The 25,055-nt window shown below is 40.6% G+C and overlaps 1 protein-coding gene across 1 annotated transcript in view; it reads left to right on the top strand.

Annotated features, from left to right (window-relative positions):
• The window catches only part of LOC106086339 (uncharacterized), a 121,516-nt gene that overhangs the window by 32,712 nt on the left and 63,749 nt on the right, over positions 1 to 25,055 (top strand). The window contains exons 3-4 of the mRNA XM_059367229.1: positions 9,156 to 9,247; positions 9,434 to 9,562. Of these exons, the coding sequence (XP_059223212.1) occupies positions 9,156 to 9,247; positions 9,434 to 9,562 (221 nt within the window). The remainder of the gene's footprint in view (positions 1 to 9,155; positions 9,248 to 9,433; positions 9,563 to 25,055) is intronic.

Here is a 25,055-nt window from a genome sequence, read left to right as displayed (position 1 = left end):
CGTTTCCGCTCTATTATTACGGGCCTTGTGCTAATCGCCAGTAGTAGAAAGTCCTGGACCTGGAAAGGACCTGTCCTGGATGGGCTAGGGTTGTCGCTCTCTCTGCCGAGCAAGTATATGGTGATTATTTGACAAGAAACTAAGATGAGGAAGAAGGTACTGAATGAGCTCTACTCCTGCCGCAGCTCGATGAAAAAAGATGGGCCTTTAGGCCAGGGACGATACACTGTGTGTTCACGGCGGTTGGCGTTGTTGTAGCCTCATTTGTTCCACATGTGTCCACATTTTTCCGATCCATAAGACTGATCGCCGCGAAAACGTTATTGCCATTGGTTATTTAAAGGCACCAATAACTTCCCTTGTCATATCAAGCTTCATAGGCATTCAATCCTTAGCAAGAGCCGGACCTCCCACTAAGACTTTCCACTCGATACCGCTTTCGTCCGCGAGTACAGTTGCAGCCACACCGTATGAAGCTTTCCACTATCCGCGACCTGTGGACTGATGAATACTACTAACATCACATAGATCGAAGCTAAAAAATTCCACCCCGTTCCCGTTTACGGTGGTTTTTCTACTGAATCTCACCTATAGATGTCTGGAGCGCCAATGGGCTCTGGACAACTGTGCCACCGTACGATGATCGAGAAGGCGCAAGGTACCGCCGCTGTGCCGATCCCTGGGGCCCCTATGTGGCGGTGAATACCAGTCTTGATCTCAGGCCTTTGCACCTGTATGTTGGGTGGGTGTCAACCAGGTTTGCCCTAAAACTGGAGATAATACGTATATCCCTGCACACAAGTTTCTTAGCTTCTCGAGGTAGACATATTTATTAAAATCGAAAATAAACTGAAATCTTATCTATAAAAGAAATTAATAGGTACTTGGCGCTCTTCATACTTTTGGCATTCTTCTGTTTTGCTGAAGGAGGGAGAAGCGGCGTAGCGGCATGCTGTATACAATCCGTCCGCTCTAAAGGCTCTGGCGTCAGACCATGTTAGCTCGAGACTAGTTAGAAGAAACAAAAAGCTTCTTCGAACCATGGGAAAGGCTGCCAGGCTCTGCTGTGTCCAGGGCCATCAAGTGGAGGTGGGGAACGAAGCGGCCAACCATCTGGCCAGGAACGATTCGCAGATTGACGCAGATTGTACTAAGAAATCAGTGAACCCTCCCCTGTGATAGCTTCGTAGTAAGGTAGACGCCTTCAAAGATGACCGCGCAAATGAGGCGAGGGCTGGTGCTGTGGGCCCTATAGCTCTTAGAGGAGCATCTCATGACTACATTTAACAGATACACAGATCGAAGCTAAAATTTCCAGCATTTTTTTTTTTTTTGTTCATAATTATTCGGTGCCGGTTGGTTAACGGTGTTTGTTTGGCCGGTTCTCAACTATAGATGTCTGGAGTGGACTCCGGACAAGTATGCCCTATGTAGGTTGAGCGAAAAAGGGCGGTGTACCGCAGCAGGGCTGATCCCCGGAGCCCGGTTATAGTGCTGAACACCAGTTTCGATCTCAGTGATTTTCAACTGCATGTTGGGTATGTGGCAACAAGGATAGGGCATTCTTCTGTTCTGGGATGGAGATGCGGCATGGCGGCATGCTATTTACGACGAGACTTTCACAATATGTGAGAACAGTCCGGCGGTGCTGAAGGCTCTGGCGTCGGACAATGTGAGGGCAAGACTCGTTGGAAGATGACAAGAGCTTCTTCAAACCATGGGAAAAGCTGTCTCCGCTGGATCCTAGGCCATTAAAGGGTGGTGGGTAACAAAGCGGGCAACGAGCTAATCAGGAAAAGATTGCTGATTAACGCAGATCGTGATACGTGAGCCCTCCCCTGTGAGAGCTTCTTGATAGTGTGAACTGGGCGAATGAGGCGTGGGCTGGTACTGTGGGTTGCAAAGATGAAAACAGGGCCTTTTCAGAGCAAGTATTTTGCTGAGCAGGACGTCTCTTATCCTGGGGCAGAGCGGACATGACCCCCACTGCTGACTGGAGTCATGATTGGTCATTGCAACGGCAGGTCTTTGACCTCAATCTGAGCGTAGGGAGAGGGACTTTTGCTGGTTTTGCGATGACGCGGAGGAGTTAAAGACGGTGAAGACTAAATTTCGATGAAATTTTCTCTTAAGGCACAATTTTCATGAAATATTTTCTGAATGCAAAATTTCAGTAAAATTTTCCCTGAAGACAAAACTTTTCTCTAAAGGCAAAATTTTCATGAAATTTTCTCCAAAGGCAAAATTTCCATGAAATTTTATCTTAAGACAAAAGTTCCATGGAATTTTCTCTAAAAAACTAAATTTCATACAAATTTTTCTAAAGACAAAAATTTTCATGAAATTTTCTCTAAAGCTAAAAATCCATGAAAGTTGTCTTCAATTGAGGGATGTAACCCATTAACCCCTCAATGTCTCATATAATCACAAATGGCAGTCTATAACCAGGGACAATAACATTGGCCATATCTATTACCATTATCCACATTCTTGTGGAAATCCATACTAATCATTTGGAATTATCTGCGGCTCTTTATGTTTCAACCATTTTGTTGATCTACCCTCGCCACTTCATTTCACCACATTCACGGGCCGTCGCAGACAAATCCTTTATTATTGTTTTACACACCATTGCCGAAAATAAAAGTAAAGAGAAGACAAAACTTTTTAGCGCATTATCGTTAAGTAATCTTATGGATTTTGTTGTTGTCCTTTCTACTTTAGTTTTGTCCTTTTTGAGTTTTGCCGTCCATCTGCTATGGCCAACGAGAGGTTGATTTTTAACCTCCCAGCTAGCAAGCAATACGAGCAGTTCGACATTGTCCTTTGGTTTTTCGGTAGTAATGTCAACAAATTAAATGACACTTCATTCTTTTTGATTTACGTTTCCGTTTCCTTGTCGCTTACAACCCCGGACACCAGTAAACGGATTGTTTGCGTTGCTGGGGATCATTCGTTACTGTTGCTTTTGGCTGGAGGTTAAGTAACTCCATTTCGTTTTTTTTTTTTGCTATCCTGCAACGGGGAAAGCAGACGAAAGGGAAGAGTGTAGGAAAACTGTGTACAAGCCAAAGTGTGAAGAAAAGGTCATAAAAACATTTATTTTATTTTCGGTCATTGTTGATGCTTTGGCCCCCCCAACCACAGAGACATACATTCGTATGTCGTGTGCTTTGCTTTACTGCTCACGTAGGGGGTCACTGTTTATTACCCAGACTGAGAGCAGTATGGGTTTTCTTCTGGGCCAGTTTGCCTTCTCTTCGTTGGATAAAGATTCTGCTTGGCTTTATTGTTGATTTATTTCATTGGTAACTATAAAGATGTGCTTTAATGCCTTCGATGCTTCTCTGGTTGTTGTACTGTGTAAGCCATAACCCCCGGAAGTTCTCAAAAGGCTTTTCATTTAATTAACACTCATAAAAAGTTGCTGTAAAGTGAGCTGTCACCAGACCAGAATGAAAATGGCCTCATAAAAACATAGGAATCAAAATTTGTGCAGCTTAACAAATCACCGCAATGGAATTATACGGCAACAAAGAAATTTAACACAATTGTGAGAATCCTTTGGCAAATCTTCGGTAATTTGGAATTAAATATTTAGATTGTTATAAAAGGACCACAAGTGCCGATAAAATTCACGTATGCGAGTACTTTGTTGATTGTTTAGCGACCGCAAGAATTTCATATAATGGCTCAATGCTACACTGAAGCCATTCCAAAGCCATGTGTGGAATTTGAAATATTTTCACTAATAGCTAATGAATTCGAAGGAATAATGTACTTAGGGTATAGAACTCTTTTATATCTGCAGCAAGTTTTCGCAAAAATTAATTATTCTGTTTTTCTTTTTTTAATGGTCATGATAGTGGAAATTCCTCGAAATCATGTCATAAATCAAAACTTTCTAAATTATTTCCGCTGTATTCACAAAAAAGGTTTATTTGAGAGTTCTGTGAAGGAACTTTGCAAAATAATCCTATTTCAAAGCTTTATTAAGTTTTGATCCATCCGTGTAACAGGATCTTCCATATAGCTAGATACTAGAGTTCGCCAATCCAAGACTGTGCCACTGTCAGCAGTGCCTCGCAATCGACCTCAAGGTTCATCTCATCCGATCGGAAACCTCTTCCCTTCCTTACAGGTTTCCTACCCACGACTCGATTATACCGCGATGGTAAAGGGTGATTTTTTTGAGGTTAGGATTTTCATGCATTAGTATTTGACAGATCACGTGGGATTTCAGACATGGTGTCAAAGAGAAAGATGCTCAGTATGCTTTGACATTTCATCATGAATAGACTTACTAACGAGCAACGCTTGCAAATCATTGAATTTTATTACCAAAATCAGTGTTCGGTTCGAAATGTGTTCATTCACCGTAACGTTGCGTCCAACAGCATCTTTGAAAAAATACGGTCCAATGATTCCACCAGCGGTTTGTACGCTGTACCAAACAGTGCATTTTTCGGGATGCATGGGCAGTTCTTGAACGGCTTCTGGTTGCTCTTCACTCCAAATGCGGCAATTTTTTACGTAGCCATTCAACCAGAAATGAGCCTCATCGCTGAACAAAATTTGTCAAAATTTGAACACATTTCGAACCGAACACTGATTTTGGTAATAAAATTCAATGATTTGCAAGCGTTGCTCGTTAGTAAGTCTATTCATAATGAAATGTCAAAGCATACTGAGCATCTTTCTCTTTGACACCATGTCTGAAATCCCACGTGATCTGTCAAATACTAATGCATGAAAATCCTAACCTCAAAAAAATCACCCTTTATGAGCTGCTCCCATCCTCTATCCATTCTCACATCGCCGTAGTGGCTGCCACACACTTAATCTGTATGTCTATGGGTCGGATATCTTGAATGGTCTCCAGTGCCCTAGTAGGCGTGGTCCTCATCGATCCGCCTATGCCAGGACAACATGTTCTCTGAACCTGTTGTATGGTATGGTCCTTAGGTTGCACTTTTGTTCATAGCAGTCCACCATACTACTGAGACGTAAGTAAGTATTGGTCTATTCACACCCCTGTAGTGGTCAATACTCGGATTCAGGCCACATTTCGAGCCTACATACTGCCCAACATCTGGGAGCCTTCTCAGTACGCTGCTGAATGTGACATTTCCAATTCAGTTTCCTCTCCAAGATCACACCTAAGTATTTGACCTTTTCAGATATCGACATCGTCTTATTGAGGAAACATGGTGTGTTAAATTGGCCCACCTTCGTATTCCTCGTGAACAGGCAGATTTCAATCTTCTCTGTATCAACATTGCGACCTCTGGGTTAAGACCAGTCATATGCCTTCTCCAAGACCCTATCGGCCCTTCTGCATAGCTGGTTCAGATCCTTACCCCTAAGAACTTTATACACCCTAAAAAGTTTATAACATCGTCTGCGTCAGACGGGTTCAAATCCCACCTCATTGAGCATCCGTAATAGGTCATTTATGGTGGACACTTATGGAAGGCGATAAAATGCTCCTCAGGATTTTTCTTAGGCTGATTTCCCTTCTGGAAAAGGACAACAATCTTCGAAAGACATCACCAGTGCAGTCGAAACCCTGTTGACATTTTCGTCAATGTCTTCTATGCTTGGACAAATTAAATTATCTTGGCCAAGTCTTCATCAAAGTAGTCTTCCAAATTTTGCCCTGTTTGTTTTCAATTAATTACGAAAGCTGGTCAGAGAAAGAGTGTTCCGTGGAGATCCTCCAATGAAAATGTTTGCAAATTTTGCCCATGAACATTCCACTAAGGAACACCGACAAACTTTTCACATATCAATGAGTGCAGTCCGTTTCAAGTTTAAGCTTAATGATAAGGGGCCACCTTTTTATAGGCGAGTCCGAACGGCGTGCCGCAGTGCGACATCTCTGTGGAGAGAAGTTTTACATGGTATAGTACCTCAAAACTGTTGCCAGCATTAGGAGGGGAAAAGCACCGCTAAAAATTTTTTTTGATGGTCTCGCCAGGATTCGAACCCAGTCGTTCAGCGTCATAGGCGGACATGCTAACCTCTGCGCTACTGTGGCATCCGAAACTTTTCAATTAGATTTTCCGAACATATCGTCCCACCTAATCCTATTAAAATATGTAGCGGTTTTACCATTATTAAGTGTTATTAGTTCGTTAGTACTCAAGAACTCTGCCAGGGCTTGGCCCCGCTTATTAGTGTAGGGACTATCCCACGAAATGTGGTGAGAGTTCGCATGGCACCCTATTAGTACCTCGTTTCCTGACTGCTTTGCTTTCCTCACCAGCCGTTGCAGCTCCGACGTGGCTGGCGGTATCGGATAGTTAGAAAGAAAGATAGTTAGAAAGAAAGATAGTTAGAAAGGCAGATAAAGTGATGCCAGGTATGCTCCACCATTTCCCTGTGTCACCACTGTTGCATCCGACGTTGACAACTTTGGGGAAAATATATAATTAAAATTTGTATGGCAAATAATACAGGTCCTCGCCGAGTACCAGAGTTAGCATAGAATAATTGGCAGTTGAAATGGTTCAGTCCAGCAACTTTGTTCCGGGTCGTCCATGGCAATAAGAATCTTGCATTTGCTAATTTTCTCCATCAGGGCGTGTGAACAAGTCTCGCTCCGGTGTGGGTTTATTTGGATTATCTCAAGCATTAGTCCTCCAGTAGGTTAAGGTTAAGGTTAAGGTTAAGGTTAAGGTTAAGGTTAAGGTTAAGGTTAAGGTTAAGGTTAAGGTTAAGGTTAAGGTTAAGGTTAAGGTTAAGGTTAAGCTTAAGGTTAAAGTTAAGGTTAAGGTTAAAGTTAAGGTTAAGGTTAAAGTTAAGGTTTAGGCTTATGCTTAAGTTTAGGTTTAGGTTTAGGTTTAGGTAAGGTTTAGATTAGGTTTAAGTTAGGTTTAGGTTAGGTTTAGGATAGTTTTATGTCTAGGCTAGGTGAGGTTTAGGTTTAGGTTTTGGTTTTGGTTTAGGTTAAGGTTAGGTTTAGGTTGGGTTTAGGTTTTGGTTTTTGTTTAGGTTAAAGTTAGGTTTAGGTTGGGTTTAGGTTTAGGTTTAGGTTTAGGTTTAGGTTTAGGTTTAGGTTTAGGTTAAGGTTTAGGTTTAGGTTTAGGTTTAGGTTTAGGTTTAGGTTTAGGTTTAGGTTGAGGTTGAGGTTTAGGTTTAGGTTTAGGTTTAGGTTTAGGTTTAGGTTTAGGTTTAGGTTTAGGTTTAGGTTTAGGTTTAGGTTTAGGTTTCGGTTTAGGTTTAGGTTTAGGCAAAGGTTTAGGTTAAGGTTTAGGTTTAGGTTTAGGTTTAGGTTTAGGTTTAGGTTTAGGTTTAGGTTTAGGTTTAGGTTTAGGTTTAGGTTTAGGTTTAGGTTTAGGTTTAGGTTTAGGTTTAGGTTTAGGTTTAGGTTTAGGTTTTGGTTTTTGGTTTTGGTTTAGGTTTAGGTTTAGGTTTAGGCTAAGGTTAAGGTTTAGGTTTAGATTTAGGTCAAGGTTCAGGTTTAGGTTAGGTTAAGGTTTGGGTTCGGTTAAGGTTCGGTTTAGGTTAGATTTAGGTTTAGGTTTAGGTTTACTAATTCCGTCATTCTGCTTGTAACTACTCGAAATATTCGTCTGCGACCCCATGAAGTATATACAATATATTCTTGATCGTCGTGAAATTTTATGTCGATCTAGCCATGTCCATCCGTCCGTCTGTCTGTCTGCCGAAAGCACGCTAACTTCCGAAGGAGTAAAGCTAGCCGCTTGAAATTTTGCAGAAATATTTCTTGTTAGTGTAGGTCGGTTGGTATTGTAAATGGGTCATATCTGGTCATGTTTTCATATAGCTGCCATATAAACCGATCTTGGGTCTTGACTTCTTGAGCCTCTAGAGGGCGCAATCTTATACGATTGGAATGAAATTTTGCACGACGTGTTTTGTTATGATATCCAACAACTGTGCCAAGTATGGTTCAAATCGGTTCATAACCTGATAGAGCTGCCATATAAACCGATCTTGAATCTTGACTTCTTGAGCCTCTAGAGGGCGCAATTCTTTTTCGATTGGAATGAAATTTTGCACGACGTGTTTTGTTATGATATCCAACAACTGTGCTAAGTATGGTTCAAATCGGTCTATAACCTGATATAGCTGTCATATAAACAGATATGGGGACTTGACTTCTTGAGCTTCTAGAGGGCGCCATTCCTATCCGATTTGGCCGAAATTTTGCATGACGTATTTTATTCTTACTTTCAACTACTGTGTCAAATAAGGTTCAAATCGGTTCATAACCTGAAATAGCTGCCATATAAACCGATCTGGAATCTTGACTTCTTGAGCCTGTAGAGGTCGCAATTATTATCCAATTTACCTGAAAATTTGTACGACGGATCCTCTCATGACCATCAACATACGTGTTTATTATGGTCTGAATCGGTCTATAGCCGAATACAGCTCTCATATAAATCGATCCCTCTATTTTACTTCTTGAGCCCCCAAAGGGCGCAATTCTAATTCGAATTGGCTGACATTTTACACAGGTCTCCAACATATAATTTAATTGTGGCCCAACCGGACCATATCTTGATATCTTTTCTTTTATCCTTTTTTGTCCAAGAAGAGATGCCGGGAAAAGGACTCGACAAATGCGATCCATGGTGGAGGGAATATAAGATTCGGCCCGGCCGAACTTAGCACGTTTTTACTTGTTTCCTTTCCTACTGTGCGCCGTTCGGACTCGGCTACAGAAGGAGGTCCCTTATCATTGAGCTAAAACTTGAATCGCAAATAACTCTTTGATATGCAAGAAGCTTACTCCTTGTTCCTTGATGGATATTCATGGGCAAATTTGCAATTTGCAGCGTTACAAACAAAATGACGAGATTAGTATTTTGCCCTTCTTACGGTGACATGTATTAAAATCAATGAACTTCTTTCTTCTACATTTTTAAATCCCAGTTATATCATTTCATAAATATTTAAAAGGATTTTTTTTTTCAAATAAAGGTTACATCTTATTTCATAAGCAAAAACTTGTTGCACTAATTGAAATTACCCTTAGAAGACTTTTTTTTTTTTTGCACACCAAAATACAATTTAAAACTTTGCGACTTCAAGAAATATTTATTACAAAATGCCATTAACAGCTATAATGATATAAATTATTTACTAACACTTATTCCTTCGTTCGACTCTCTTTTTTGCAGAGCTCGCGGTTATCCAGAACCCATAGTCACATGGCGCCGTGAAGATGGCAATGAAATTGTACTCAAAGACAGTGTGGGCACCAAAACTTTAGGTAATTAAATTCAATTCCATACCCTCATGCGGCGCATGCAGCAAACCCAAGACAAGAATGGTTCAACTACAATTTGCACAACTATTCTAGAACTTTGACCACACTTATTTGCAAAATGAATGTCCTTCTTTAATGGCACTTTCTATTTTTTTTTTACTTTTTTTGTTTCTTTGCACTTCATTACAGTGTCCTCTTATCGGGGTGAGGTTTTGAAACTGGCAAAAATTTCTCGCAACGAAATGGGTTCATATCTCTGCATAGCATCAAACGGTGTACCACCATCGGTTTCCAAAAGGATATCCCTAAGTATACACTGTAAGTATGCTTTGAACTAAGTTAAACTATCTGTGTAGTGCATATTTGAAATATTTCCAAAATGGCCAAGAACTCACACACACATACAGCAATAATGACATACGAATGGGTGTGTGTGTGTGTGCATGTCTAAGAGGAAAAACCACATATAAGAAATGGTTGGAACTCGAAATGTATGCAAGCTTACTAAAAATTATACTGAAAAAAAGTCACTCTCGGTTAGAGTTTATAAAAGTTAAATACAGCTCATTAATTACCCCCAGAAATAAAGACTCGACATAAGGATGACCAGCAAAAAGGACACAGTCAACCAGCCAGCAACCTTTTGATTGCCAACGCTCTATTTAAGGCACCAGTGGAGTGTAAGTTTTTTACACCCTTCTGCAGCCAGTATGATTTAGACTATTTCTCTTCACTTCTCCCTATACGATATAGTTGGGTTTGCACCTTCTTCTTTCGACAATTACACCTTTGTTCTCAGACATCACATTATATTTATCTACTTTACTGCTTGTCCTAACTCTGCAGTGGCATGAGCAAAAAACAAAGCATTACCGGTTGATTTTTTGTGCCAAAGCAAATTTCCATCTCCCTCGTCGCTAAGAATTTGCTGTTGATTGTCACTTCTGCTTCAATGCAAAACATTCAGTCAGTGTTATCAACAGCATCCTCATGCTACCACAACATAATGATGTGAACACTTTTTAGTCTTCATTATGAAATTGGTCTAGGTGTTTAGACTTACATACGAGGGATGTGCACAAAATTAAGGCATGTATTCTAATTTTGAATGTTGTACAAGTCTAATATGTATATAAGAGACTTACTGATCACAACGCCCAGACAAAATTACTGAAGATAAAATCTTGAAATTTTGCGTTAGAGTATGGGTATACCACTAAAATTTTCTCCTCAAAGAGGTGTCGTAATGCGGCACCCCGTTCATACTAGGTAATAAAAAGGAGGTTCCTTTTCATTAGTCTTAACCTTGAATCCGACAGTACTCATTGATACGTGGAAAATTTGCCCCCGTTCCTCAATGAAATGTTTATAAGCATATTGACTAAAATTTTCTTACTACTGAAAACTCTTTACCAATAAATATTCCGCAATGGCAATAGGTAAAAAAAAGCACGGAGGCCACCATAACTCGGAGGTTAGCATGTCCGCCTATGACGATGATGCTGGCAAGAACATTGGAAACATCTTTCAGCGATGGTTACCCCCTCCTAATACTGGCAACATTTGTGAGGTACTATGCCATGTAAAAATTTCTCTCCAAAGAGGTGTCGCACTGCGGCACGCCGTTCGGACTCCGCTATAAAAAAAGAGGCCCCTTATCATTGAGCTAAAACTTGAATCGAACAGCACTCGTGGATATGTGAGAAGTTTGACCCCTGTTCTTTAATGGAATGTTCATGGGCAAATTTTAATTTGCAAAGGGACGGTGCCCCAAATACATGGTCCCAAATTTAGATATCAGTTCGTATTCTTCTTCCAAATACCTTTATTTCAGCCCCATATTGCGATGGTCAGTAAATAATTGCTGTTTGTGGGTTGTTTTGGGGAAGGGGTAGACCCCCCAGGAAATTGGTCCCGAAAGTGGGAATCAATATCGTACTCTTCTCCCCAATACCTTTCATTTGAGCCCCACATTGAGGTGGTCAGTAAATATGCCCGATTTAGGCGTGTTTTGGAGAGTAGGGTGGTCCACCAAACACTTAGCCCTGAAAATATATCAGCATAGTGCTCTACTCTCAAATATCATTTATTTGAACCTCATATCGCCATTGGCCTTAAAATTGGATTCTAAATTTATTTTCTAATCTCAAATACCTTTCATTTTAACCCCTTATTGCAAAAGTCAGCAAATATCTCCGGTTTGGGGTATGGGCCCTAAAAACTATCAAAATTCCTTTTAAATCCAAATCGTTCTATTTGGGGGTTGTTATGGGGGTGGGACGTCCCCTAGACAATTGGTCCTGAATGTTGATATCAGATTCGTGGTCTACTCCCAAATGTCTTACATTTGAGCCCAATATTTCCTTAGTCGGCAAACATGTCCGTTTTGGGGGATGGAGCGGCCACTCAGTATCCTCACATTTGAAAATATATATCAGATTCGTGTTTTAGTGTAAAATGCCTTTTATTTGAGCCGCATATTGCCATGGCCAGTAAATAAGTCCTGTTTGGGGGTTTTTTGTGGAAAGGATGGACCCCCAGAAACTTGGTCCCGAAAGTGGTTGGCAATTTCATGATCTACTCTCCAATACCTTTCATTTGAGCCCCATATTGCCATGGTCGGTAAATATGTTTGATTTAGGGGTGGTTTGGGAGTGGGGTGGACCCCAAAAACTTAGCCCTGAAAAAAAATCAGCATCGTACTCTACTAGGACGGTTTATGCGATGAGGCGTCCCCCAAATACTTGACCCCAAAACTGGTTATCAAATTAGTCTTCTTATCACTAATACCTTTCGTTTGAGCACCCAATTGCAATAGACAGGAAATATGTCCAGTAGGAAATCCCCCAGATCGGAAAACATGTCCGGTTTGGGGGTGATTTGGGGGATGGGGTGGTCACTGAATGATCTGGCCCCGAAAATATGTATCAGATTTGAATACTACTCTAAAAAACCTTTTATTTGGCCCCATATTGCCATGGTCAGCAAATACGTCCTATTTGAATGGTGTTTTGGGGGTGTAGAGGCCCCATTATCACTTTCCCCAATGTTGTCGTCAGATTTGTGCTTTACTCCCAAAGACCTTTCGTTTGAGCCCCATATTGCTACGATCGTAAATTTGTCCTCCTTGGTGGTGGTTTTGGGGAGGAGTGGGTTTGTGGTTTTGGGTAGGGGCGCCTCTTCAAACACTTGTGGGACTAAGTGTTTGGAGAGCTTGATTTGATTTGAATATAAGATTCGTTTTCTGCTCTCAAACACCTTTTATTTGGGCCCCATATTGCCATTGTCTATAAACAAGTCCGATTTAGGAGTGTTTTGGGGCTAGGGAGCTCCCCCAAGCACTTGGTCCTGAAATTGGATATCGGATATGTTTGCTGCTCTTAAATACCTTTCATTTGAATCCCATATTATCGAGATTAATCGATATGTATATTCGGTGGGTTTTGGGGTGGGGCGGCCTCCCTAGGAACCCCTTGCGAAATTTGGATTCCAAATTTTAGATTTTATGTAACTATAAGAGGGCACACAAAATTTCGCTTAAATCGTACCACCCATTTCAGAAATCTGGTATTTTAGAATATTAGGGTACGGCGGAGGGTCCGAAAAAAATGGGGTTTTGAAAATTTTTTTTAAGCATTTCTAAGCTAGGGCTACGGGTCCCGTTCAGATCGAAATAAATATTTTTTTTTTGTATTGATAATCTACTTTCAAATTCTTATTTCAACGCTACCACTTGGAAAAGAACATTATTAAAGATCCTCAGGTCATTCCTGTATTTTTCCCCACCTGAGGGCAAAAAGTGTACTCTACTACCAAAGACATTTTATTGTTGTCCTATTCTATCCTGATCGGCCTTCGTATATTACATTCAATTCCTTTATGTTTTTGGTAGGATTGGGGGAGAGGGATTGCCCTCGTCCTTTCATTTGTGTACAATATGTTCTAAGTCATCCTACATGACAGTTTGGTGTTGTTTATATTTGGAGGGGAGGGTCAGTCCCCCCGACGTTAAGACCTAAAATACCTTTTAATTGAGTCCTTTATTGTCGCGATCTATATGTTCTGCTCAACGGCAGGACGTGACCTAGATATTTGCATCCTCATATCAACATTCGAACTCTAATGTCATAGACCTTTCTTTTAATTCCCATATTATGCTGATCGAAATTCACGTCCTATTGAAGGGTATTTAGGGGGTGGGTCGGTCCCAGACTCTGCCACATGTGTATACCAGGTTCGTAGTCAACCCCTAAAGAACTTTCATTTGATACCCATTTTGTGACATTGGACATTTGGGGGTTTTTGGGGTTGGGGAGACCCCTTGATACCTTGGACCAAATTCTTGTAACAGATGTATATTCAACTTCCAAGCACCTTTCATTTGATATCCATATTGTACCAATCGGCCAATACGTCCTTATGGGTGTTTTGGGGGGTGGGGGGCGCCTCAAACACCAAGTAATACATTTTTGTATCAGCTTTGCTCACTAATTTCAAATACCTATTATTTGATATCCATATTGTCCCAATCGGTTAATGTGTCCTGATGGGGGGTTTTGGGCGATGGGGAGGCGCCTCAAACACCAAGGAACACATTTTTATATCAGATTTGTACTCTACTTTTAAAAAACTTTTTTATTTGATACCCATATTGCCTAAAGCGGAAGAAGTGTCCTGTTGGGTGGTGTGTTTGGGCGTGGGTGACACCCCCCCCCCCCACACACTTAGGGTGCCACTTTGATGTCTCTACTCATAAATACGTTTCATTTGATACCAATATGGTACCTTTCGGTAAGCATGTCCGTTCGGTTGGGTTTTGGGATGGGGCGTCCCTCCTGGTTATTTTCGCTTAAGTCGGTGCACCCATCTTTTAGAACTGGCCTTTTTAGATAATTGGGGTTAGGGGGAGGATCCGTGCCCCCTTTGGATATCAAAAAATATAGTACCATATTTTCACCGAGGACTCAAATTCTACCACCTGCGAAAATCGATTTAGCCGTTTTTGACTCTGTACGGAAGAGACAAACAAACTAACAAATAAACAAACAAAGTTAGGTGGTGTGTTTGGGGGTGGGGGAACTCCTCGACGCTTAGCGGGCCACTTTGATGTCAAGTTCGCACTCTACTCTTAAATGCCTTTCATTTGATACCCATATTGTCCCTTTCGGTAAATATGTCCGTTCGGGTGGGTTTTTCGGATGGGGCGCCCCCCCCCCCCCCCCCTGGTTATTTTCACTGAAGTCGGTGCACCCATCTCTGAGAACTGGCGTTTTTGATAATTGGGGTTAGGGGGAGGATCCGCGCCCCCTTTGGATATCAAAAAATGTAGTACCATATTTTCACCAAGGGCTCAAACTCTACCACCTGCGAAAATCGATTTAGCCGTTTTTGAGTCTGTACGAAAGAGACAAATAAACTAACAAATAAACAAAGTCGGGTGGTGTGATTGGCGGTGAGGGACCTCCCCGACGCTTAGCGTACCACTTTTATGCCAAGTTTGCACTCTACTCTTAAAAACCTTTCATTTGATACCCATAGTGTCCCAAACGGTAAACATGTCCGTTTGGGTGGGTTTTGCGATGGGGCGTCCCCCTAGATTATTTTCGCTTAAATCGGTGCACCCATCTCCGAGATCTGGCGTTTTTGATAATTTTGGTAAGAGGGAGGATTAGCGCCCCCTGCGGATATCAAAGAAGTAAAAGCGTGCTAAGTTCGACCGGGCCGAATCTTATATAGCCTCCACCATGGATCAAATTTGTCGTGATCTTTTCCCGGTATCTCTGTTGTGCTGTTTCAGGCTACAAACCGATTCAGACCATATTTGATACGTATGTTGAAGGTCATGGGAGAAACCGTTGTACAAAATTACGTCAAATCGGATAATTATTGCGCCCTCTAGAGGCTCAAGATGTCAAGATCCCAGATCAGTTTATATGACAGATATATCAGGTTATGGACCGATATGAACCATACTTAGTACAGTTGTTGGAAATCATAAAAAACACGTAAGTTTCAGCCAAATCGGATAAGAATTGCGCCCTCTAGTGGCTCAAGAAGTCAAAATACAATATCGTTTTATAAGGCAGCTATATAAGGTTATGGACCGATTTGAACCATACTTAGCACAGTTGTTGGAGGTCATAACAAAATACCGCGCGAAATTTCAGCCAAATCGGATCATAACTGGGCCCTCTAGTGGCTCAAGAAGTCAAGATCGGTTTATGAGGCAGCTATATCAAGTTATGGGCCGATTTGAACCATACTTGCAGTGCCAAATATGGTCGAAAGTCATAACGAAACATGTAATTTTAGCCAAATCGGATGAGAATTGCGCCCTCTAGAGGCTCAAGATATCAAGATCCGAAATCGGTTTATACGACAGCTATATTAGGTTATGTGCCGATTTGAGTTGGCCCATAACAAAACACGTAATGCAAAATTTCAGCTATATCGGAGAGGAATTGCGCCCTCCAGCGGCCGAAGAAGTCAAGATTCAAGATCGGTTTATATGGCAGCTATATCATGTTATGGACTGATTGAAACCATACTTAGTACATTTATTGTAAGTCATAACAAAACCCATCGTGCAAAATTTCAGCCAAATCGGATAGTAATTGCGCCCTCTAGAGGCTCAAGAAGTCAAGACCACAGATCGGTTTATATGACACCTACATCCGGTTATGGAAGTCATTCCGAAAGACGTCATGCCAAATTTCAGCCTAAGCGCACTCTAGGGGCTCAAGATGTCAAGGTCCAAGATCGGTTTATATGGCAGCTATATCAAAACATGGACTGATTTGGCCGATTTCATCTCCATCCCACTACACTAATAAGAAGATTTGTGGAACGGCTAGCTTTACTCCTTCGAAAGTTGGCGTTCTTTCGACAGACGGATGGACGATCACGTCGATGAAGAATATATATACTTTATGGGGTCTTAGACGAATATTTCGAGGAGTTACAAACAGAATGACGAAATTAGTATACCCCCATCCTATGATGGAGGGTATAAAAATGAAGTACCATACTTTCACCGGGGCTCAAACTCTACCATCTGTGAAAAACGGTTTAGCCGTTTTTGAATCTATACGGAACAGACAAACAAACTAACAAACAAACAAAGCGCAACAATTTCATTTCTATACACAACTCCATAGGATGGGAGTATACTAATCTAGTCATTATGTTTTTAACACCACGAAATATTCGTCTAATACCCCATAAAGAATATATATTCTTGATCGTCTCGACGTTCTGAGGCGATCTAGCCATGTCCGTCCGTTTGTCTGTCGAAATCACGATAGCAGTCGAATGTGTAAAACTAGCCGCTTGAAATTTTGCACAGATATTTAATATTGATGTAGGTCGTAGGGATTGCAAATGGGCCATATCGGTTAGGATTTAGATATAGCTTCCATATAAACCGGTCTCGCGATTAGACCTCTTGAGCCCCTGGAAGCCGCAATTTGTAGTGTTCTGTTATGACTTCCAACATTTGTGCCTAAAACGGTCCAAATCGGTCTATAACCTAGTACAGCTCACATATAAACCTATCTCCCGATTTCATCTTGAGCCCTATGTGGGGTTTGAAGGACATTTTTGTATGTATTTAAATACAATATGCGTGGACTTGCTTTCATTTAAATGCATTCTTCATTTATTCATCCAGTTTAAAATATTAGTAAGATTCGCTTGTAGCTTGTTTGTGGTTTCTATTTCGGTATCCGCAATAACGAGAACTGCCGTATCATTGGCAAATGTTGCAATAGTTATATTGATCAACATTTGAATTCTATTAAAAATATCGTCAACAGTTTGTTTTATTAGGTTTTATTTTGGTCACCTCTTCTTAATTTTATTTTAAATTTTTTGAAATCCAGCTACTATGACCACTGGAATATTCATGCATGACGTTTCCTTGGTAATTGAAAATATTCCACTTATTGCCAACATCGTGCTTAAAGAGTCCAATTGCAATAAACTGCTGCCGGCCCCAATGCACTTGAACTATTTTAACTGTTCACACTAAAATGTCAGTTCACTTAGACAGTCATTCAACGCTTTCGATTCGTTGAAATTCCTCCCCAAATTGCTCGATTTTACCAAGTGTTCCATCATTCAGGCAGACAGACAGACAGCGTGGACAGTCTCGTCTAAATTTTAGTAACCGCAGAGAATAACATACACACACACATGCACATGTGCAAAGCTTACCAATCTCTAATACTTCCGCAAAAAGTTCACGCAAATTCCTCATGATACGTTAATGCAGTCAAATTGCAAAAATCCACGTTCGAAGAGAACAGCAGGACATAGAGCACCACAAACGTGCGTGTGTGTATTAGTGTGTATATTTTATATAGCAGGGATGACAAAGTTATTAATTTGGTACGTTTGAGGATGTTTTCGGAAACGGAAATAACGGAAAATTTAAATTTCAAGGAGGTTTAAATCAGTATTGGTATATTAACGAAAATTTGTCAGAAATTTTGTTTAATGATTTTCAAAGACAATTTTTCCGAAAATTGATTTCATAGAAAATTTTGCAGATATTTGTTTTTCATCTGTTTGCGCTCTTTTATTTAGGTGTTTAAAGTTATTTCGTAAATTTTGAAAGGAAAATTAATATAGAGTCAAATTCAGGAGCATACCGAGAAGGCTCCCAGATGTCGGACACTATGTAGACGTGCCAGACACTCGAAAAAGGGAATAAATCCGAGGATAGTCATTAGCATGATTAGACCAATAGTTACCTACGCCTTAGTAGTGCACTGCAATGGAGAAAAAGTGAAACGCAAATTCAACAGGTTTAGAGAACATGTCGTTTTGATATAGATGGAGCAATATGGACCACATCCACTAGGGCACTGGAGACTATTCTAGATATTCGAGCCATAGACATATGAGACTTAAGGCGATGGAGGAATGGATAGAGGACAGGAGCAGGCCATACCATCGCGAACTAATCGAAGCAACGATGGGAAACCTGAAAGAAGTGGAAGAAGTTTCCGATTGAATTCATGAAACGACACTTGAGGTCGAGTGCGAGGTACAGCTGCCAGCGTCACAGTTTTTGGATTGGCGGAACTGTGGCATTTCCATTTGGAAGTTCATGCTACACGGATGAATCAAAACTAAAGAGTGGGCCTGGTCTGCATTGAGAACCAGGGATTGAGATCTGTTTTAGACTGCCTGCCGCATGACCATGCGTAACGGAAGGCGTGAGATGGAGTGAGAATATCTCTACGGACAGTAAAAAATTGCCATTAGGGCAATAACAACCAAGACCGTGAGTTCACGAACAGCCTTGCAGTGAAGGAAGGAGATTACCGCCTTCTCTGAAGATGGCACAATCCGCATAGTTTGGGTGCCGGGCCATAACGGAGTAAGGGGAAATTAAATGGCAGTGAAGGCCAGAGAACTGCCGTCGATAAACTTGATTAACTCGAAACCATTCTGATCGACGCAGTCCGACGTAACGCATGTAACCTTGTAGAACAGCGAAACAGTCGGTAGGACTGCGAAAATCCTATGGGCTTATCCGGTTCCTGAGAGGACGAGGCTATTACTGAAAGGAAGTAAGAAGTAGGTCAATATAGCTTTTGGTATCATATCGGGACACATAGGACTACGAGCTCACTTATGCAAAATCGGTGCGGCAAGTGATATCATGTGTGGGGCATGTGGGGAAGATGATAAGACATTGAAGCATTTCCTATGTCATTTCCTGGCTTTCGGGGCTAATAGACACAGGCACTTAGGTAGGTACACAATACTAGACATGAACCGATTTAGGGGCATGGTACAGAGAACAATTAAGGATTTTGCAAGTAGCTCGGAATTCCTAACTTAGATTTTATTTTTCGTTGTTACTTTTAGATTTTAAAGCGCACAGCAAGCCGATTACTGGCATAGGTATATATCTATAGTGGCATGTGGCAGATTAATATCTGCACACTCTTTTCAACCTTGCCTAATCTATTTGATGGCAAGCAAAGTTTGTCTGGACAACAAGTCTTTTTGCTTTGTGAATGTTGTTAATGTTAGATGTCTTTTTGAACAGATGTTGGGTTTTAGATTTTAACCTTCCTCTTACTGCGCTTCAATCATTGCACTGCTCACTTATTAGTGAGTAGGTGGAAGCATATAATCTCTTGGTGGCATCGCAATCTGATGAGACACTGGCAAGGCCGAAATCGCGATGATTGCAGACCGCCCCTTATACATTTAACAATCCATAAATGCTGACACTTCTTAAAGTGTATATCGGGTATATATGTAAATCAAATTTTGTCATAATCCAATGAAAAATGCATAATTTATGCCCCCATAGCAGCTTTATCGAAATATGGTCCGATTTGAACCAAATTCGACACGGATATTGAGAGGTCTAATAAGTACAAGTCATTGTTGAATTTTGTAGAACAAAATATTGGTCATTTTGGTAACCATATCCAAATATAGACCGATTTGAACCATAAACGATAAGGATGTCGAAAAGCATAAATCACTGCATAAAACATAAATCACTGTCAAATTTTAGCGATATCAGATTATTAATGTGCCTTTTATGGGGCCAAGACTTTAAATCGTGAGATCGGTCTATATGACAGCTTTATCCAAATCTAAACCGATCTGAGCTAAATTAAAGGGGGATGTCGAAGGGCATAGCCTCCGGTCTCAAATTTCGGCGAGATCGGATAATAAATGCGCCTTTTATGGGCCTAAAACCTTAAATCGAGAGATCGGTCTATATGACAGCTATATCCAAAACTGAACCGATCAAGGCCAAAATGAAGAAGGATGTCGACTGGCCTAAAACAACTCATTGTCCCAAATTTTGGCAAAATCAGACAATAAATACGCCATTTATGGGCCCAAGACCATAAATCGAGAGATCGGTCTATAAGGCAGCTATATGAAATTTTGAACCGATCTGAGCCAAATTGAAGATCGATGTCGAAGAGCCTGACATAACTCACGGTCTCGAATTTCGGCGAGATCGGATAATAAATGCGCCTTTTATGGGCCCAATACCTAAAATCGAGAGATCGGTCTATATGGCAGCTATATCAGGTTATGTACCGATGTACGCCATACTTATCACAGTTATTGGAAGTCATAGCGAAACACGTCGTGCAAAATTTCAGCCAAATCGGACGAGAATTGCGCCCTCTAGAGGCTCAAGAAGTTAAGACCCAAGATCGGTTTATATGGCAGCTATATCAGGATATGGACCGATTTGAACCATACTTTGCGCAGTTGTTAGAAGTATACAAAAACACCACGTGCAAAATTTCAGTCAAATCGGATGAGAATTGCGCGCTCTATTGGCTAAAGAAGTCAAGATCCAAGATCGGTTTATATGGCAGCTATATCAAAACATAGACCGATTTGGGCTATTTACAATCCCAACCGACGTACACTAATAAAAAGTATTTGTGCAAAATTTCAAGCGGCTAGCTTTACTCCATCGAAAGTTAGCGTTCTTTCCACAGACAGACGGACGGACATGGCTAGATCGACTTAAAATGACATGACGATCAAGAATATATGTAAACTTTATGAGGTCTCAGGCGCATATTTCGAGGTGTTGCAAACAGAATAACAAAATTAGTATACCCCCATGCTATGGTGGAGGGTATAAAAACGAATTTCTTAGAATATTTCATAGACATTTTATTCGAAAAACACTTAAGGTTTTTAAGCTGAACATTTTAGCCAACTTAAAAAGGCTAAGGTAACAACAACTTCATAGAAAATTTCATCAAAATTTCTTAGTCGATAAAAAATGTTGTCGACTTTCTGAAAATATTTCCTCGATTTTTAATATGCATTGAATATTCATTTGATTTTCGAACATTTTCTTACACAAATAACAAATTGTACTTTTTCATTTTCAAACGGGGGTTTTTTCACAACCTTTTTGGGTACTATTTACTGTCCCGATTGGGCTTACAGCAAATCTTTGCTCTAAGAACACGAAATAGTATTGTAACTACTTTTTCCCACATTGAAACAAAAAAGTAGTCAAATTTTTCAGCAAATTGATGTGTTATATAGATACACAGCAACACATAATGATGATGATGATCTCGCTCACAGACATCGAGTGTGGACAAAAATTGTTCATCAACATCCTTTCCATCCCGTTCAACCTTGCTTGTGGTCAAAGGGATTCAGAAGTTAACTGAAAGTGATAGACAGACAGTCAATGCCACAACGAAAAAAAAGAACAAAAAATCTACTTTGACCACAGGCTGAGAGGCAAGAAAATCCGTGGATAATACAGCAAACAGTAGTAATCATTATAGACATTTATACACTCACACATACACACACGCACAGACTAGGCTTCAAGCCAATATGAGCAGTTGGAGTGTTCAACTTTTGTGCATCCACTTCCATCTATACCCATTACTTTGTGTAAGTGTACGTGATTTTATAGTCCAAGTCCTCTTGTATTCACAATAGCTACGCAGCAAAGAAGTTCAAGTGAGTGTATGTTGAACGCTCTTGTGATTTAAAGCAGGTAGGTAGCCGCTGCACCGACCGCTGTTGCTGATTTAAGTCAAATCATGTGTGTGCGACATCTAAAAGTGAGTTATGTATGCAACACAACTTTTCATTGCCACATTGCGGACAATGTCCTGCTACTGCTACTGCTGCTGTTCGACGACAATTACAACAACGGCAACTACAACAGCAGCCAGCCAACACTCGTTTTAATGGCAATAGCAACTCTTCTAGTATTAACGGCAAAATGAAATGAAATATTCAAGAAATGGGAGGCTAATGAAAATTGTAGGCGACTTCAAGAGAGAGAATTAAGGGTAAACATTTTCTGAAACTAAAGACAAATTTCCATGCATTTTTTTAAGACAACTCTTCTGTGATATTTTCTCTATAGACAAAATTTTTACGGATTTTTTACGAATTTTTCTCCTTTGAAAAACTCCAGATTTAAGTGACGGGTGCTCTGACTTAAGCGTAATTTTGTTTGCCCCTTTTATTGGTTACCCAGAAAACGTCTTTCCCAAAAACCACTCAAATGAAAATGTGGTTCTATTGTTGGTCTATGCACAGCATATATTGGGCATCAAGTATGGTGGTCGGGGATCAATATGGAACTCAAATTAAATGTTTTTATACCAACCACCATAGGGTGGGGGGTATACTTATCTAGTCATTCCGTTTGTAACACCTCGAAATATCCTACAAAGAGATCCTACAAAATATTTAAAAGGTTATTTTTTAGCTTTGATCTTTTTGGCAACACTGGTTTAAACAGCTCATGCACGTTTCGTGTTTTGTTTCACTGTCAAACATATTCAGTTTGGTCTATAATTGAACCAAAATGAGTGCTTTGTTAAGAATGTTAATCGCGCTTCTCTTTCATTCCATCGACGAAGCTTATCTTTGGGTCAATGCGTACGTAAATAAGCAGAATGGTCGATTTAGGAATGATCATCTGCCAGAAGCATTGCAAGAGCTAACAATGCATCCAGAGAAAGTTACAGTTTGGTGCGGTTTATGGGCTGGTGGCATGATTGGATCGTAAGCAGAATGGTCGATTTTGGAATGACGATCAGCCAGAATCATTATAAGAGCTACCAATGCATCCAGAAAAAGTTACAGTTTGGTACGGTTTATGGGCTGGTGGCATCATTGGACCGTACTTCTTAAAAAATTATGCGAATCGTAACGTAACTGTGAATGGTGAACGCTACCGTGAGGTGATATCCCACTTTTTTTTTGCCAAAACGCAGGAGCTAGACTTGCATTCGGTCAATCGGTTTGAATCACATCAAAAAAACCATTCCTGAGATGCTCTGTTAAGAAAGTTCATCGCGCGTTTCTTCCATTGAGCGACGAAGCTCATTTTTGGCTCAATGGGTACGTAAATAAGCAGAATGGTCGATTTTGGAATGATGATCAGCCAGAAGCATTGCAAGAGCTACCAATTCGTCAAGAAAAAGTCACAGATTGATGCGGTTTATGGGCTGGTGGCATCATTGGACCGTACTTCTTCAAAAATTATGCGAATCGTAACGTAACTGCGAATGGTGAACGCTACCGTGAGATGATATCCAACTTTTTTTGGTCCAAAACGCAAGAGCTGGACTTGCATTTGGTCAATCGGTTTGAAAAACATATCAAAATAACCATTCCTGAGATGCTATGTTAAGAAAGTTCATCGAGGGTTTCTTCCATTGAGCGACGAAGCTCATTTTTGGCTCAATGGCTACGTAAATAAGCAGAATTGACGATTTTGGAGTAAAGCTAAGCCAGAGGCATTGCTAGAGCTACCAATGCATCAAGAGTGGCATCATTGGACCGTACTTCTTCAAAGATGATGCGAGTCGTAATATAACTGTGAATGGTGAGCGCTATCGTGAAATGATATCCAACTTTTTTTGGCCAAAATGCAAGAGCTAGATTTGCATGACATGTGGTTTCAACATGACGATGCGACATGCCGCACAACACGCGTAACAATGGATTTATTGGGAGGTGAGTTTTTTGAACATTTTATTTCACGTTTGACCGCCTAGATTGTGCGATTTAACGCCTTTCGACTATTTTTTTGTGGAGTTATGTTAAAGCTCATGTCTATACAGACAAGCCGCTTCAATTGACACATTAAAAGACAACATTGAAGCATTTATTCGTGAGATACCGGCCGAAATGTTGGAAAGAGTATGCCAAAGATGAACTAAGCGGATGAATCATTTGAAGCGCAGTCACGGCCAACATTTGCATGAAATAATCTTCGATTCAAATAAAGATTTCATGCATTTTTCTAAATTTTATGTGTTTTCTTCTTTCCTTGAAAAACTTTCCTCTAGCTCTTAAAAATTCCCTCTTTATATCAAGGATTTTGAACAATGATCAGAACAAACAATAGAATAGGATTTAAGGGAGGATTTGTGATCAACTCCATTTAAGATTCAAATATTGTCGACAAGGGAGAAGCATACCTAGTAACGACTGTAGTGGGATACTTAATGAACTGTCATCTGTATTCTCCTCCAGTTTTTAGGCTGTTGTCGAGGCCGATACAAACTGATTGCTTTCGGGAATCAACGCTCAATTGAAATGTATCGGTGCGTCCTAAGAGAGATTGGCGAGATCTAGCCGGGCACAACACTGGAGCTAGTCAAGAAGAAAGATATTCCTTGTCGACCAATGGCCTACGCTTGGATACCAAGGATTTCCTCAGATCCTGAATCCATACTAAGGAGACTACAAAATTTTCCATGAACAACCTATTAAGGAACAGGGGATACTTCTATCATAACGATGAGTGCAGTCCGATTAAAAGTTAAGCTCAATGATAAGGGGTCTCTTTTTTATGCCGAGTCCGAACGATGTGCTTCATAGCGACACTACTTGGTAGAGAAGTTTTAACATGGAAGGATACCTCACAAATGTAGCGAGCATTAGTAAGGTTATAACCGCCGCTGAAAATTTTGTTCTGATGTTCACGCCAGGATTTGAACCCAGTCGTTCGGCGCCATAGTTGCGCCACGTTGGCCCAAGGAGAATAAAGAAACGTTATCCCAATTTTTCAACCACCGACTGAAAGATTGGTAAATTGGATGAGGCTGATGGCGACTGAAGAAATTCAGTATTCGTAGTAAACTCCTGCTGTCTTATAGACCACAATAGGTCTGAAAGAGCTGTATCCTGCAACCACCGACTGAAAGATTGGTATATTGGATGAGGCTGATGGCGACTGAAGAAATTCAGTATTCGTACTAAACTCCTGCTGTCTCACAGACCACAATAGGTCTGAAATAGTTGTATC

Source organism: Stomoxys calcitrans, chromosome 4 (genome assembly GCF_963082655.1).
Source record: "Stomoxys calcitrans chromosome 4, idStoCalc2.1, whole genome shotgun sequence".
Lineage (NCBI taxonomy): Eukaryota > Metazoa > Arthropoda > Insecta > Diptera > Muscidae > Stomoxys > Stomoxys calcitrans.
This window is presented reverse-complemented; position numbering and strand designations above follow the sequence as displayed.